This window comes from Ascaphus truei, unplaced genomic scaffold, assembly GCF_040206685.1.
Source record: "Ascaphus truei isolate aAscTru1 unplaced genomic scaffold, aAscTru1.hap1 HAP1_SCAFFOLD_1914, whole genome shotgun sequence".
Lineage (NCBI taxonomy): Eukaryota > Metazoa > Chordata > Amphibia > Anura > Ascaphidae > Ascaphus > Ascaphus truei.
This window is the reverse complement of record NW_027454818.1, coordinates 38,752-56,909: the sequence shown is the minus strand read 5'-3', so window position 1 is coordinate 56,909 and position 18,158 is coordinate 38,752. Positions and strand designations below refer to the sequence as shown.

Sequence of the window (18,158 nt, the reverse complement as noted above, 5' to 3'; positions counted from 1 at the left end):
CCCGCGCACGCACCTTGCAGCCCTCGCAGGTGATGCAGCGGTAGTGGTAGCCCGTGGCCTTGTCGCTGCCCCCCCCCCCCGGGGAAGCAGCGCCCCCTCTCTCCCGCGCACGCACCTTGCAGCCCTCGCAGGTGATGCAGCGGTAGTGGTACCCCGTGGCCTTGTCGCTGCACCCCCCCCCCCCCCCCCCCGGGAAGCAGCGCCCCCTCTCTCCCGCGCACGCACCTTGCAGCCCTCGCAGGTGATGCAGCGGTAGTGGTACCCCGTGGCCTTGTCGCTGCACCTCCCCCCCCCGGGAAGCAGCGCCCCCTCCCCCCCCCCCGGGGAAGCAGCGCCCCCTCCCTCCCGCGCACGCACCTTGCAGCCCTCGCAGGTGATGCAGCGGTAGTGGTACCCCGTGGCCTTGTCGCTGCACCCCCCCCCCCCCCCGGGAAGCAGCGCCCCCTGTCTCCCGCGCACGCACCTTGCAGCCCTCGCAGGTGATGCAGCGGTAGTGGTAGCCCGTGGCCTTGTCGCTGCACCCCCCCCCCCCGGGAAGCAGCGCCCCCTGTCTCCCGCGCACGCACCTTGCAGCCCTCGCAGGTGATGCAGCGGTAGTGGTACCCCGTGGCCTTGTCGCTGCCCCCCCCCCCCCCCGGGGAAGCAGCGCCCCCTCCCTCCCGCGCACACACCTTGCAGCCCTCGCAGGTGATGCAGCGGTAGTGGTACCCCGTGGCCTTGTCGCTGCACCCCCCCCCCCCCCGGGGAAGCAGCGCCCCCTCCCTCCCGCGCACACACCTTGCAGCCCTCGCAGGTGATGCAGCGGTAGTGGTACCCCGTGGCCTTGTCGCTGCACCCCCCCCCCCCCCCCCCGGGGAAGCAGCGCCCCCTGTCTCCCGCGCACGCACCTTGCAGCCCTCGCAGGTGATGCAGCGGTAGTGGTACCCCGTGGCCTTGTCACTGCACCCCCCCCCCCCCCCCCCCCGGGAAGCAGCGCCCCCTGTCTCCCCCGCACGCACCTTGCAGCCCTCGCAGGTGATGCAGCGGTAGTGGTACCCCGTGGCCTTGTCGCTGCACCCCCCCCCCCCCGGGAAGCAGCGCCCCCTCCCTCCCGCGCACGCACCTTGCAGCCCTCGCAGGTGATGCAGCGGTAGTGGTACCCCGTGGCCTTGTCGCTGCACCCCCCCCCCCCCCCGGGAAGCAGCGCCCCCTGTCTCCCGCGCACGCACCTTGCAGCCCTCGCAGGTGATGCAGCGGTAGTGGTAGCCCGTGGCCTTGTCGCTGCATACCACGCACGGCTCATCTTTGTCCAGGTAACTAGGGATGTAACCCGCGGGCGGCAGAGACACCGAGCAGTCACCTGTGTCACGGGGCGAGAGGAGGCACACGGCATGCTCAGTCTGTACACACAGACACACACACAGTACATACAGTACAGACACACACACACACACACACACACAGTACATACGACACACAGACACACAGACACACAGACACACAGACACACAGACACACAGACACACAGACACACAGACACACAGACACACAGACACACAGCACACAGACACACAGACACACAGACACACAGACACACAGACACACAGACACACAGACACACAGACACACAGACACACAGACACACAGACACACAGACACACAGACACACAGACACACAGACACACAGACACACAGACACACAGTACATACAGTACATACAGTACATACAGCACACAGACACACAGACACACAGACACACACACACACACACACACACACACACACACACACACACACACACACACACACACACACACACACACACACACACACAGTAAATACAGTACACACACACACAAACAAACAGTACAGACACACACACAGACACAGACACACTCACACAGACACACACAGACACACAGTAAATACAGTACAGACACACAAACACACACACACACACACACACACAGTACACACACACAAACAGTACACACACACACACACAAACAGTACACACACACACACACAAACAGTACACACACACACACACACACACACACACACACACACACACACACACACACACACACACACACACACACACACACACTACAGACACACACAAACAGTAAAGACACACACACACACACACACACACACACACACACACACACAGTACAGACACACACACAGTACATACAGTACAGACACACACACAGTACAGACACACACACACAGTACAGACACACACACAGTACAGACACACACACAGTACAGACACACACACACACACACACAGTACAGACACACACACAGTACAGACACACACACACACACACACACACACACACACACACACACACACACACACACAGTACAGACACACACACACACACACACACACACACACACACACACACACACACACACACACACACAGTACAGACACACACACAGTACAGACACACACACACACACACACACAGTACACACAGTACAGACACACAGCTTGTTGTTCCTGTTCTGGGTAATTATTGTGGATTCCCCGTTACTGAAACCTTCAGTTCCATTCTCGGAAGTAATTATCTTTTATAAGGGAGCTCCTGTCTGGCCAGCAGCAGCACCCGCTACCAGCAGCACCCAGCAGCACCACCCGCTACCAGCAGCACCCAGCAGCACCACCCGCTACCAGCAACAGCACCCGCTACCAGCAGCAGCACCCGCTACCAGCAGCACCCAGCAGCACCACCCGCTACCAGCAACAGCACCCGCTACCAGCAGCAGCACCCGCTACCAGCAACAGCACCCGCTACCAGCAACAGCACCCGCTACCAGCAGCACCACCCGCTACCAGCAACAGCACCCGCTACCAGCAGCACCCAGCAGCACCACCCGCTACCAGCAGCACCCAGCAGCACCACCCGCTACCAGCAACAGCACCCGCTACCAGCAGCACCCAGCAGCACCACCCGCTACCAGCAACAGCACCCGCTACCAGCAGCACCCAGCAGCACCACCCGCTACCAGCAGCACCCAGCAGCACCACCCGCTACCAGCAACAGCACCCGCTACCAGCAGCACCCAGCAGCACCACCCGCTACCAGCAGCACCCAGCAGCACCACCCGCACCACCCGCTACCAGCAACACCCAGCAGCACCACCCGCTACCAGCAGCACCCAGCAGCACCACCCGCTACCAGCAGCACCCAGCAGCACCACCTGCTACCAGCAACAGCACCCGCTACCAGCAGCACCCAGCAGCACCACCCGCTACCAGCAGCACCACCCGCTACCAGCAGCACCCAGCAGCACCACCCGCTACCAGCAGCACCCAGCAGCACCACCCGCTACCAGCAGCACCCAGCAGCACCACCCGCTACCAGCAGCACCCGCTACCAGCAGCACCCAGCAGCACCCAGCAGCACCCGCTACCAGCAGCACCCAGCAGCACCACCCGCTACCAGCAGCAGCACCCGCTACCAGCAGCAGCACCCGCTACCAGCAACAGCACCCGCTACCAGCAACAGCACCCAGCAGCAGCACCCGCACCCTAGCACCGCCCGCTACCAGCAGCACCCAGCAGCACCCGCTACCAGCAGCACCACCCGCTACCAGCAGCACCACCCGCTACCAGCAGCACCACCCGCTACCAGCAGCACCACCCGCTACCAGCAGCACCACCCGCTACCAGCAGCACCCAGCAGCACCACCCGCTACCAGCAACAGCACCCGCTACCAGCAGCAGCACCCGCTACCAGCAACAGCACCTGCTACCAGCAACAGCACCCAGCAGCAGCACCCGCACCCTAGCACCGCCCGCTACCAGCAACAGCACCCGCCAGCAGCACCCGCACCCTAGCACCACCCGCTACCAGCAACAGCACCCGCTACCAGCAGCAGCACCCGCCAGCAGCACCGCCCGCTACCAGCAACAGCACCCGCTACCAGCAGCAGACCCCCCCACCCAGCACCGCCCGCTACCAGCAACAGCACCCACTACCAGCAGCAGCACCCGCTACCAGCAGCAGCACCCGCCAGCAGCACCGCCCGCTACCAGCAACAGCACCCTAGCACCACCCGCTACCAGCAACAGCACCCGCTACCAGCAGCAGCGCCCGCCAGCAGCACCCGCACCCAGCACCGCCCGCTACCAGCAACAGCACCCGCCAGCGACAGCACCCGCCAGCAGTGCCCGCCAGCAGCGCCCGCTACCAGCAACAGCACCCGCTACCAGCAACAGCACCCGCTACCAGCAGCACCCGCTACCAGCAACAGCACCCGCTACCAGCAACAGCACCCGCTACCAGCAGCACCCAGCAGCACCGGCTACCAGCAACAGCACCCGCCAGCAGCAGCACCCCACCCAGCACCGCCCGCTACCAGCAACAGCACCCGCTACCAGCAGCACCCGCTACCAGCAGCACCCAGCAACAGCACCCGCTACAAGCAACACCCAGCAACAGCACCCGCTACCAGCAGCACCCAGCAACAGAGCCCGCTACCAGCAACAGCACCCGCCAGCAGCATCACCCGCTACCAGCAGCGCCCGCTACCAGCAGCACCTAGCAGCAGCACCCACACCCGCTACCAGCAGCAGCGCCCAGGAGCAGCACCCGCTACCAGCAGCACCCGCTACCAGCAGCACCCAGCAGCAGCGCCCACACCCGCTACCAGCAGCACCCAGCAACAGCACCCGCTACAAGCAACACCCAGCAACAGCACCCGCTACCAGCAGCACCCAGCAACAGCGCCCGCTACCAGCAACAGCACCCGCCAGCAGCATCACCCGCTACCAGCAGCGCCCGCTACCAGCAGCACCCAGAAGCAGCACCCGCTACCAGCAGCACCCAGAAGCAGCACCCGCTACCAGCAGCACCCGCTACCAGCAGCACCCGCTACCAGCAGCACCCGCTACCAGCAGCACCCAGAAGCAGCGCCCACACCCGCTACCAGCAGCACCCAGAAGCAGCGCCCACACCCGCTACCAGCAGCACCCAGAAGCAGCACCCGCTACCAGCAGCACCCAGAAGCAGCACCCGCTACCAGCAGCACCCAGAAGCAGCGCCCACACCCGCTACCAGCAGCACCCAGAAGCAGCACCCGCTACCAGCAGCACCCAGAAGCAGCACCCACACCCGCTACCAGCAGCACCCAGAAGCAGCACCCGCTACCAGCAGCACCCAGAAGCAGCGCCCGCTACCAGCAGCACCCAGAAGCAGCACCCGCTACCAGCAGCACCCAGAAGCAGCGCCCACACCCGCTACCAGCAGCACCCAGAAGCAGCGCCCACACCCGCTACCAGCAGCACCCAGAAGCAGCACCCGCTACCAGCAGCGCCCAGCAGCACCCGCTACCAGCAGCACCCAGCAGCGCCCACACCCGCTACCAGCAGCACCCAGCACCGCCCGCTACCAGCAGCACCCAGCAACAGCGCCCACACCCGCTACCAGCAGCACCCAGCAACAGCACCCGCTACAAGCAACACCCAGCAACAGCACCCGCTACCAGCAGCACCCAGCAACAGCGCCCGCTACCAGCAACAGCACCCGCCAGCAGCATCACCCGCTACCAGCAGCGCCCGCTACCAGCAGCACCCAGAAGCAGCACCCGCTACCAGCAGCACCCAGAAGCAGCACCCGCTACCAGCAGCACCCGCTACCAGCAGCACCCAGAAGCAGCACCCGCTACCAGCAGCACCCAGAAGCAGCACCCGCTACCAGCAGCACCCGCTACCAGCAGCACCCGCTACCAGCAGCACCCGCTACCAGCAGCACCCAGAAGCAGCGCCCACACCCGCTACCAGCAGCACCCAGAAGCAGCGCCCACACCCGCTACCAGCAGCACCCAGAAGCAGCACCCGCTACCAGCAGCACCCAGAAGCAGCACCCGCTACCAGCAGCACCCAGAAGCAGCGCCCACACCCGCTACCAGCAGCACCCAGAAGCAGCACCCGCTACCAGCAGCACCCAGAAGCAGCACCCACACCCGCTACCAGCAGCACCCAGAAGCAGCACCCGCTACCTGCAGCACCCAGAAGCAGCGCCCGCTACCAGCAGCACCCAGAAGCAGCACCCGCTACCAGCAGCACCCAGAAGCAGCGCCCACACCCGCTACCAGCAGCACCCAGAAGCAGCGCCCACACCCGCTACCAGCAGCACCCAGAAGCAGCACCCGCTACCAGCAGCGCCCAGCAGCACCCGCTACCAGCAGCACCCAGCAGCGCCCACACCCGCTACCAGCAGCACCCAGCACCGCCCGCTACCAGCAGCACCCAGCAACAGCGCCCACACCCGCTACCAGCAGCACCCAGCAACAGCACCCGCTACAAGCAACACCCAGCAACAGCACCCGCTACCAGCAGCACCCAGCAACAGCGCCCGCTACCAGCAACAGCACCCGCCAGCAGCATCACCCGCTACCAGCAGCGCCCGCTACCAGCAGCACCCAGAAGCAGCACCCGCTACCAGCAGCACCCAGAAGCAGCACCCGCTACCAGCAGCACCCGCTACCAGCAGCACCCAGAAGCAGCACCCGCTACCAGCAGCACCCGCTACCAGCAGCACCCAGAAGCAGCACCCGCTACCAGCAGCACCCGCTACCAGCAGCACCCAGAAGCAGCGCCCACACCCGCTACCAGCAGCACCCAGAAGCAGCACCCGCTACCAGCAGCACCCAGAAGCAGCGCCCACACCCGCTACCAGCAGCACCCAGAAGCAGCACCCGCTACCAGCAGCACCCAGAAGCAGCACCCGCTACCAGCAGCACCCAGAAGCAGCACCCGCTACCAGCAGCACCCAGAAGCAGCGCCCACACCCGCTACCAGCAGCACCCAGAAGCAGCACCCGCTACCAGCAGCACCCAGAAGCAGCACCCGCTACCAGCAGCACCCAGAAGCAGCACCCGCTACCAGCAGCACCCAGAAGCAGCGCCCACACCCGCTACCAGCAGCACCCAGAAGCAGCGCCCACACCCGCTACCAGCAGCACCCAGAAGCAGCGCCCACACCCGCTACCAGCAGCACCCGCTACCAGCAGCACCCAGCAGCAGCGCCCGCTACCAGCAGCGCCCGCTACCAGCAGCACCCAGAAGCAGCACCCGCTACCAGCAGCACCCAGAAGCAGCGCCCGCTACCAGCAGCACCCAGAAGCAGCACCCGCTACCAGCAGCACCCGCTACCAGCAGCACCCAGAAGCAGCACCCGCTACCAGCAGCACCCAGAAGCAGCGCCCACACCCGCTACCAGCAGCACCCAGAAGCAGCACCCGCTACCAGCAGCACCCAGAAGCAGCACCCGCTACCAGCAGCACCCAGAAGCAGCACCCGCTACCAGCAGCACCCAGAAGCAGCGCCCACACCCGCTACCAGCAGCACCCAGAAGCAGCACCCGCTACCAGCAGCACCCGCTACCAGCAGCACCCAGAAGCAGCGCCCACACCCGCTACCAGCAGCACCCAGAAGCAGCACCCGCTACCAGCAGCACCCAGAAGCAGCACCCGCTACCAGCAGCACCCAGAAGCAGCGCCCACACCCGCTACCAGCAGCACCCAGAAGCAGCACCCGCTACCAGCAGCACCCAGAAGCAGCACCCGCTACCAGCAGCACCCAGAAGCAGCACCCGCTACCAGCAGCACCCAGAAGCAGCGCCCACACCCGCTACCAGCAGCACCCAGAAGCAGCGCCCACACCCGCTATCAGCAGCACCCAGAAGCAGCGCCCGCTACCAGCAGCGCCCGCTACCAGCAGCACCCAGAAGCAGCGCCTGCTACCAGCAGCACCCAGCAGCGCCCGCTACCAGCAGCACCCACTACCCGCCGCAGCGCCTGCACCAGCAGCAGCGCCCGCAACTTTCCCAAGCTGCCAATCAGAGTCAAGCCGGCAAGAAAAGCCGGGTCAGTGGGAAATCCGAAATAGCCAAGAGACATGCGTAAGCCCCGCCCTCTCTCTCCCTCTCCCCCTGCCGCCTCTCCCCCTCTCCCCCTGCCGCCTCTCCCCCTCTCCCCCTGCCGCCTCTCCCCCTCTCCCCCTGCCGCCTCTCACCCTCTCTCCCTGCCGCCTCTCCCCCTCCCCCCCTGCCGCCTCTCCCCCTGCCGCCTCTCTCCCCCTGCCGCCTCTCTCCCGCTGCCGCCTCTCTCCCCCTGCCGCCTCTCTCCCCCTGCCGCCTCTCTCCCTCTCCCCCTGCCGCCTCTCTCCCTCTCCCCCTGCCGCCTCTCTCCCTCTCGCCCTGCCGCCTCTCTCCACGGCTATCCCCCTGCAGCCTCTCTCCCTCTGCCCCCTCTCCCTCTCCCCCTGCCGCCTCTCTCCCCCTGCTGCCTCTCTCCCCCTGCCGCCTCTCTCCCCCTGCCGCCTCTCTCCCCCTGCCGCCTCTCTCCCCCTGCCGCCTCTCTCCCCCTGCCGCCTCTCTCCCCGGCTATCCCAATGCCGCCCGCTGGGGCAGGCTCCACCAGGGCGGGACAATTGGTATCCCGGAGGCGTGCCATTGATCTCCAGACCTGGTACTCCGCCTTTCCCCGCTGACCAGACGCTATTCTCACCTGCAGGGCATCCCCTGCACTCCGATGTCCAGCAGACTGACCGGCGCCTGCGGGTTAGCTCGGCCAGCCTGTTTGGGCATCGGTGCCGGATGTAAAAACACATTACATTTATATAAGAATATTTTCCGAGTCTCTGGGAACAGGGGACAGAAAAGGGAAGATATTGTACTTTTATTTCTAGCTGCCTTGTTCCCCGCACACGTTCCCCTGGGGCGAAGTCTGGACTACCAAAGCCCCCCCTCAACCTTATATACAGTTGGGGCACCCACAAACCGTATCGGGTTGTGGGTCACCTTGGCACTAGCTGGGGTACACCCCCCCCCTCAGCTACAGGAATACATGTTTTATCCCTGTGCCTCATTCTCCTTTCTGGGCTGCGCTGAAGCAGGGTAGCCTGGCGGCGAGTCGCGCTTTGCGTTTTCAAGGGGAGGTATTGCCGGGACAATGTGCCTACATGTGTCGGGGAATCAGGCATGATTCCCGGGAACAACACCAAACATGCTTTTATTACACCCAGTATAACACAGTGATACAATGTTACTGGGCCCAGGAGCTGACACTCTGGGAGCCTTATACACGGAGCAGGGGGTCACCAATACGGGCGTAACCTTTATCTAGAGAGCCTGGTTACCCCCCCTCGTCACATACACCCAAACACACGGACTCACCCTACATACACCCAAGCACACGTATACACGCCATGTAAGGACACTCACCCTATATACACCCAAACACACGGACTCACCCTACATACACCCAAGCACATGTATACACGCCATGTAAGGACACTCACCCTATATACACCCAAACACAAGGACACTCCCTATATACACCCAAGCACACGTATACACGCCATGTAAGGACACTCACCCTATATACACCCAAACACAAGGACACTCCCTATATACACCCAAGCACACACCCTATATACACCCAAGCACACGTATACACGCCATGTAAGGACACTCACCCTGTATACACCCAAACACAAGGACACTCACCCTATATACACCCAAGCACACACCCTATATACACCCAAGCACACGTATACACGCCATGTAAGGACATTCACTCTATATACACCCAAACACACAGACACTCACCCACACACATATACACTAGGACAATCGCTCACCCAGACAAACCCACACAATAACACTCACATAGACAGACACACATACACAATGACACACACACACACACACACACACACACACACACACACACACACACACACACACACACACACAGAGACACACATACAAACATACACAATGACACACACACACACACACATTGTGTACCTGACATTCCGCCCTTCCCCAGACATTGGCTGTTCTTCCTTTTTCGCTTCCCATCCGGCCACCTGAGAGAGAGAAAGAGAGCGCGTCAGTCTGAGAAAAAGAGCGCATCAGTCTGAGAGAGAGAGCGCGTCAGTCTGAGAGAGAGAGCGCGTCAGTCTGAGAGAGAGAGAGCGCGTCAGTCTGAGAGAGAGAGCGCGTCAGTCTGAGAAAGAGAGCGCGTCAGTCTGAGAGAGCGCGTCAGTCTGAGAGAGCGCGTCAGTCTGAGAAAGAGAGCGCGTCAGTCTGAGAAAGAGAGCGCGTCAGTCTGAGAAAGAGAGCGCGTCAGTCTGAGAAACAGAGCGCGTCAGTCTGAGAAACAGAGCGCGTCAGTCTGAGAAAGAGAGCGCGTCAGTCTGAGAAAGAGAGCGCGTCAGTCTGAGAAAGAGAGCGCGTCAGTCTGAGAAAGAGAGCGCGTCAGTCTGAGAAAGAGAGCGCGTCAGCCTGAGAAAGAGAGCGCGTCAGTCTGAGAAAGAGAGTCAGTCCAAGAGAGAGAGATTGTCAGTCCAAGAGAGAGAGCGCTTCAGTGTGAGAAAGAGACCTCTTCAGTCAGAGAGAGAGGAGCCAGGCCCACGTGACAGCTGCAGACACAGGGACAGGCTCATAGCTTTCTGTCTGTGTCACCCTGCGGGGGGAGGGACAGACTCATAGCTTTCTGTCTGTGTCACCCTGCGGGGGGAGGGACAGACTCATAGCTCCCTTCTGTCTGTGTCACTGTGTCACCCTGCGGGGGGAGGGACAGACTCATAGCTCCCTTCTGTCTGTGTCACTGTGTCACCCTGCGGGGGGAGGGACAGACTCATAGCTCCCTTCTGTCTGTGTCACTGTGTCACCCTGCGGGGGGAGGGACACTCATAGCTCCCTTCTGTCTGTGTCACCGTGTCACCCTGCGGGGGGAGGGACAGACTCATAGCTCCCTTCTGTCTGTGTCACCCTGCGGGGGGAGGGACAGACTCATAGCTCCCTTCTGTCTGTGTCACCCTGCGGGGGGAGGGACAGACTCATAGCTCCCTTCTGTCTGTGTCACTGTGTCACCCTGCGGGGGGAGGGACAGACTCATAGCTCCCTTCTGTCTGTGTCACTGTGTCACCCTGCGGGGGGAGGGACAGACTCATAGCTCCCTTCTGTCTGTGTCACTGTGTCACCCTGCGGGGGGAGGGACACTCATAGCTCCCTTCTGTCTGTGTCACCCTGCGGGGGGAGGGACAGACTCATAGCTCCCTTCTGTCTGTGTCACCCTGCGGGGGGAGGGACAGACTCATAGCTCCCTTCTGTCTGTGTCACTGTGTCACCCTGCGGGGGGAGGGACAGACTCATAGCTCCCTTCTGTCTGTGTCACTGTGTCACCCTGCGGGGGGAGGGACAGACTCATAGCTCCCTTCTGTCTGTGTCACTGTGTCACCCTGCGGGGGGAGGGACACTCATAGCTCCCTTCTGTCTGTGTCACCCTGCGGGGGGAGGGACAGACTCATAGCTCCCTTCTGTCTGTGTCACCCTGCGGGGGGAGGGACAGACTCATAGCTCCCTTCTGTCTGTGTCACTGTGTCACCCTGCGGGGGGGAGGGACAGACTCATAGCTCCCTTCTGCCTGTGTCACTGTGTCACCCTGCGGGGGGAGGGACAGACTCATAGCTCCCTTCTGTCTGTATCACTGTGCCACCCTGCGGGGGAGGGACAGACTCATAGCTCCCTTCTGTCTGTGTCACTGTGTCACCCTGCGGGGGGAGGGACAGTCTCATAGCTCCCTTCTGTCTGTGTCACTGTGTCACCCTGCGGGGGGAGGGACAGACTCATATCTCCCTTCTGTCTGTGTCACTGTGTCACTCTGCGGGGGGAGGGACAGACTCATAGCTCCCTTCTGTCTGTGTCACTGTGTCACCCTGCGGGGGGAGGGACAGACTCATAGCTCCCTTCTGTCTGTGTCACTGTGTCACCCTGCGGGGGGAGGGACAGACTCATAGCTCCCTTCTGTCTGTGTCACTGTGTCACCCTGCGGGGGGAGGGACAGACTCATAGCTCCCTTCTGTCTGTGTCACTGTGTCACCCTGCGGGGGGAGGGACAGACTCATAGCTCCCTTCTGTCTGTGTCACTGTGTCACCCTGCGGGGGGAGGGACAGACTCATAGCTCCCTTCTGTCTGTGTCACTGTGTCACCCTGCGGGGGGAGGGACAGACTCATAGCTCCCTTCTGTCTGTCACTGTGTCACCCTGCGGGGGGAGGGACAGGCTCATAGCTCCCTTCTCTCTGTGTCACTGTGTCACCCTGCGGGGGGAGGGACAGACTCATAGCTCCCTTCTGTCTGTGTCACTGTGTCACCCTGCGGGGGGAGGGACAGACTCATAGCTCCCTTCTGTCTGTGTCACTGTGTCACCCTGCGGGGGGAGGGACAGACTCATAGCTCCCTTCTGTCTGTCACTGTGTCACCCTGCGGGGGGAGGGACAGGCTCATAGCTCCCTTCTGCCTGTGTCACTGTGTCACCCTGCGGGGGGAGGGACAGACTCATAGCTCCCTTCTGTCTGTGTCACTGTGTCACCCTGCGGGGGGAGGGACAGACTCATAGCTCCCTTCTGTCTGTCACTGTGTCACCCTGCGGGGGGAGGGACAGGCTCATAGCTCCCTTCTGCCTGTGTCACTGTGTCACCCTGCGGGGGGAGGGACAGACTCATAGCTCCCTTCTGTCTGTGTCACTGTGTCACCCTGCGGGGGGAGGGACAGACTCATAGCTCCCTTCTGTCTGTGTCACTGTGTCACTCTGCGGGGGGAGGGACAGACTCATAGCTCCCTTCTGTCTGTGTCACTGTGTCACCCTGCGGGGGGGGAGAGACAGTCTCATAGCTCCCTTCTGTCTGTGTCACTGTGTCACCCTGCGGGGGGAGGGACAGGCTCATAGCTCCCTTCTGTCTGTGTCACTGTCACCCTGCGGGGGAGGGACAGGCTCATAGCTCCCTTCTGTCTGTGTCACTGTGTCACCCTGCGGGGGGAGGGACAGACTCATAGCTCCCTTCTGTCTGTGTCACCCTGCGGGGGGAGGGACAGACTCATAGCTCCCTTCTGTCTGTGTCACTGTGTCACCCTGCGGGGGGAGGGACAGACTCATAGCTCCCTTCTGTCTGTGTCACTGTGTCACCCTGCGGGGGGAGGGACAGACTCATAGCTCCCTTCTGTCTGTGTCACTGTGTCACCCTGCGGGGGGAGGGACAGACTCATAGCTCCCTTCTATCTGTGTCACTGTGTCACCCTGCGAGGGGAGGGACAGGCTCATAGCTCCCTTCTGTCTGTGTCACTGTCACCCTGCGGGGGAGGGACAGACTCATAGCTCCCTTCTGTCTGTGTCACCCTGCGGGGGGAGGGACAGGCTCCATGTCACATGGGTCATTACTTTCTGTGCCACCCTGCGGGGTAGGAAGAACAGACTCCCTGCGGGGGTATAAGTTAAGCGTGTTCCCTGGATCTGCTGTGCACAGATCTCAAAGACTGGAATGTTATTTTTGGATGAAAGCGCCGGGCGAGGATTGGGACACGGCCCATGCCAGGTCTGCCATAAACAGCCCAGATCCCCACCAGATGCAGGGAAAATAAAACCAGAGGAAGCCTCGTGCAGAAAGAGTGAAGAGGGGGGTGGGGGGGGGGGGGTGAGAGGAGACTCCCCTCTTCTCCTCCTACTGGGACTCGAAAATCAGGGGGTGGAGGGGAGAAAAACACTGAGAATAATGGGGGAGAGAAAGAGGGGAAGGAGAGAGGAAAAGGTAGTGGAGAGAGAGAGAGGGGGGGGGACAAAGGAAGGGGGTAGTGGGAATGGAGGGGGGAGAGAAAGAAGGAAGAAGTGAGAAAGGAGGAGGGGGGGAGGCATGGAGAAAGAGTGGAGAGGGAGGCGAGAGAGGTGCAGGAGGGGAGGAACAGAGGAAGGAGACGGTGAGAGATGAATAGACAAGAACATAGAAAAATCAACATTGTTCATGATAGATTGCGAGTTCTTCAGCCCAGGGCTCCCTCCCCCCCCCCCCCCAGGGCTCCCTTCCCCCCCAGGGCTCCCCCCCCCCCAGGGCTCCCTCCCCCCCAGGGCTCCCTCCGCCCCCTCCTCACACACTACTGAATTTACTCTTCCCTGCCTTGGCAAACGCCAAACAAACTTGTAAGCTCCCGAAGCCTCTCCGGCCGTGAAAGGGTGAATAGGGTAAGAATCAATGCAGATTGACCCTTCTGCCCCGGTGTTATTTTGGGGGGGTTCCTGCTCGCTCCCCTGAGCTTGCAGCCAGTGGCACGCAAGGGCCCATGCAGTCGCATTTAGCATCTGTTGCCCAGAGCAACCGGAGCCTGGCAACGAGATGTGGGTACCACGCAGAGGAAGTGTTAGTCATCATGTCTGGGTCTCCAGACACGCATTATCATTATCATTTTATATATATATATATATATATATATATATATACATACACACACACACACACACACACACACACACACACACACACACACACACACACACACACACATGCTGTGCTTAAAAGCTGTGTTAACAGCGAGCATTAGCTTATAAGGGTTCCATGTAAAAATGTATTTCAGGTGACACATTGTGTGCTCATTTGCATGTCATTTCCCTGAATCCCTTGCTGCAGTGGGAGCACTGTATGCTGGGGGATAGTGGTGAAAGGCAGGGCTGCATGTCATTTCCCAGAATCCCTTGCTGCAGTGGGAGCACTGTATGCTGGGGGATAGTGGTGAAAGGCAGGGCTGCATGTCATTTCCCAGAATCCCTTGCTGCAGTGGGAGCACTGTATGCTGGGGGATAGTGGTGAAAGGCAGGGCTGCATGTCATTTCCCAGAATCCCTTGCAGTGGGAGCACTGTATGCTGGGGGATAGTGGTGAAAGGCAGGGCTGCATGTCATTTCCCAGAATCCCTTGCTGCAGTGGAAGCACTGTATGCTGGGTGATAATGGTTGAAAGGCAGGGCTGCATGTCATTTCCCAGAATCCCTTGCTGCAGTGTGAGCACTGTATGCTGGGGGATAATGGGTGAAATGCAGGGCTGCATGTCATTTCCCAGAATCCCTTGCTGCAGTGGAAGCACTGTATGCTGGGTGATAATGGTTGAAAGGCAGGGGTGCATGTCATTTCCCAGAATCCCTTGCTGCAGTGGGAGCAGTGTATGCTGGGTGATAATGGTGAAAAACAGGTGTGCATGTCATTTCCCAGAATCCCTTGCTGCAGTGGGAGCACTGTATGCTGGAGCATAATGGTGAAAGGCAGGGGCTGCATGTCATTTCCCAGAATCCCTTGCTGCAGTGGGAGCACTGTATGCTGGGGGATAATGGTGAAAGGCAGGGCTGCATGTCATTTCCCAGAATCCCTTGCTGCAGTGGGAGCACTGTGTGCTGGGGGATAATGGGTGAAAGGCAGGGTTGCATGTCATTTCCCAGAATCCCTTGCTGCAGTGGGAGCACTGTATGCTGGGGATAATGGTGAAAGGCAGGGCTGCATGTCATTTCCCAGAATCCCTTGCTGCAGTGGGAGCACTGTATGCTGGGGGATAATGGTGAAAGGCAGGGCTGCATGTCATTTCCCAGAATCCCTTGCTGCAGTGGGAGTACTGCATGCTGGGTGATAATGGGGAAAGGCAGGGCTGCATGTCATTACCCAGAATTCCTTTGGGTGATAATGGGTGAAAGGCAGGGCTGCATGTCATTTCCCAGAATCCCTTGCTGCAGTGGGAGCATTGCATGCTGGGTGATAATGGGTGAAAGGCAGGGCTGCATGTCATTTCCCAGAATCCCTTGCTGCAGTGGGAGCATTGCATGCTGGGTGATAATGGGTGAAAGGCAGGGCTGCATGTCATTTCCCAGAATCCCTTGCTGCAGTGGGAGCATTGCATGCTGGGTGATAATGGGTGAAAGGCAGGGCTGCATGTCATTTCCCAGAATCCCTTGCTGCAGTGGGAGCATTGCATGCTGGGTGATAATGGGTGAAAGCAGGGCTGCATGTCATTTCCCAGAATCCCTTGCTGCAGTGGGAGCATTGCATGCTGGGTGATAATGGGTGAAAGGCAGGGCTGCATGTCATTTCCCAGAATCCCTTGCTGCAGTGGGAGCATTGCATGCTGGGGGATAATGGGTGAAAGGCAGGGCTGCATGTCATTTCCCAGAATCCCTTGCTGCAGTGGGAGCATTGCATGCTGGGGGATAATGGGTGAAAGGCAGGGCTGCATGTCATTTCCCAGAATCCCTTGCTGCAGTGGGAGCATTGCATGCTGGGGGATAATGGTGAAAGGCAGGGCTGCATGTCATTTCCCAGAATCCCTTGCTGCAGTGGGAGCATTGCATGCTGGGGGATAATGGTGAAAGGCAGGGCTGCATGTCATTTCCCAGAATCCCTTGCTGCAGTGGGAGCATTGCATGCTGGGGGATAATGGTGAAAGGCAGGGCTGCATGTCATTTCCCAGAATCCCTTGCTGCAGTGGGAGCATTGCATGCTGGGGGATAATGGTGAAAGGCAGGGCTGCATGTCATTTCCCAGAATCCCTTGCTGCAGTGGGAGCATTGCATGCTGGGGGATAATGGTGAAAGGCAGGGCTGCATGTCATTTCCCAGAATCCCTTGCTGCAGTGGGAGCACTGTGTGCTGGGGGATAATGGGTGAAAGGCAGGGTTGCATGTCATTTCCCAGAATCCCTTGCTGCAGTGGGAGCACTGTATGCTGGGGATAATGGTGAAAGGCAGGGCTGCATGTCATTTCCCAGAATCCCTTGCTGCAGTGGGAGCACTGTATGCTGGGGGATAATGGTGAAAGGCAGGGCTGCATGTCATTTCCCAGAATCCCTTGCTGCAGTGGGAGTACTGCATGCTGGGTGATAATGGGGAAAGGCAGGGCTGCATGTCATTACCCAGAATTCCTTTGGGTGATAATGGGTGAAAGGCAGGGCTGCATGTCATTTCCCAGAATCCCTTGCTGCAGTGGGAGCATTGCATGCTGGGTGATAATGGGTGAAAGGCAGGGCTGCATGTCATTTCCCAGAATCCCTTGCTGCAGTGGGAGCATTGCATGCTGGGTGATAATGGGTGAAAGGCAGGGCTGCATGTCATTTCCCAGAATCCCTTGCTGCAGTGGGAGCATTGCATGCTGGGTGATAATGGGTGAAAGGCAGGGCTGCATGTCATTTCCCAGAATCCCTTGCTGCAGTGGGAGCATTGCATGCTGGGTGATAATGGGTGAAAGCAGGGCTGCATGTCATTTCCCAGAATCCCTTGCTGCAGTGGGAGCATTGCATGCTGGGTGATAATGGGTGAAAGGCAGGGCTGCATGTCATTTCCCAGAATCCCTTGCTGCAGTGGGAGCATTGCATGCTGGGGGATAATGGGTGAAAGGCAGGGCTGCATGTCATTTCCCAGAATCCCTTGCTGCAGTGGGAGCATTGCATGCTGGGGGATAATGGGTGAAAGGCAGGGCTGCATGTCATTTCCCAGAATCCCTTGCTGCAGTGGGAGCATTGCATGCTGGGGGATAATGGTGAAAGGCAGGGCTGCATGTCATTTCCCAGAATCCCTTGCTGCAGTGGGAGCATTGCATGCTGGGGGATAATGGTGAAAGGCAGGGCTGCATGTCATTTCCCAGAATCCCTTGCTGCAGTGGGAGCATTGCATGCTGGGGGATAATGGTGAAAGGCAGGGCTGCATGTCATTTCCCAGAATCCCTTGCTGCAGTGGGAGCATTGCATGCTGGGGGATAATGGTGAAAGGCAGGGCTGCATGTCATTTCCCAGAATCCCTTGCTGCAGTGGGAGCATTGCATGCTGGGGGATAATGGTGAAAGGCAGGGCTGCATGTCATTTCCCAGAATCCCTTGCTGCAGTGGGAGCATTGCATGCTGGGGGATAATGGTGAAAGGCAGGGCTGCATGTCATTTCCCAGAATCCCTTGCTGCAGTGGGAGCATTGCATGCTGGGGGATAATGGTGAAAGGCAGGGCTGCAGACCTGTCTAAGGCCATGTTACATGCTTGCTGGCGGAAGTGCGCTGAGGCGCGCTCCCGCTCAGCACTGAGCCCCTACAGCCGCAATTAGAGCGGCTTTAGTAGGGGCTCACCTGCGCTTACGCGCGCTTGCGGAAGCGCAGGTCTTAGGGGAATTTAAAATTCCCCCGCTTGCCGGCGAGACAGGCCGGTCACGTGAGCGGTTCGCCCAATGACGGCGAACCAGCTCCGTGACGTCACTGGCCCGCCCCCGGCCAGTGACGCGCCCGCCCCCGGCCCGCCCCCTGATGGCCCCCTGAAGGCGCGTGCGGTAAGCAACCGCAAGGCCAGGGAAAGCACCCGCTTT

General features: G+C 60.3%; 1 protein-coding gene across 1 annotated transcript in view; it reads right to left on the bottom strand.

The window, feature by feature from the left end:
• Nucleotides 1-1,208: 1,208 nt before the first annotated feature.
• LOC142477070 (thyroid hormone receptor alpha-B-like) overlaps nt 1,209-18,158 on the bottom strand; it is a gene marked incomplete at its 3' end in the record, with an annotated part of 54,902 nt that continues 37,952 nt past the window's right edge. The window contains exons 2-3 of the mRNA XM_075582124.1: nt 9,815-9,876; nt 1,209-1,339 (exon numbers count right to left, since the gene is read on the bottom strand). Coding sequence (XP_075438239.1) covers nt 1,209-1,339; nt 9,815-9,876 — 193 coding nt within the window. The remainder of the gene's footprint in view (nt 1,340-9,814; nt 9,877-18,158) is intronic.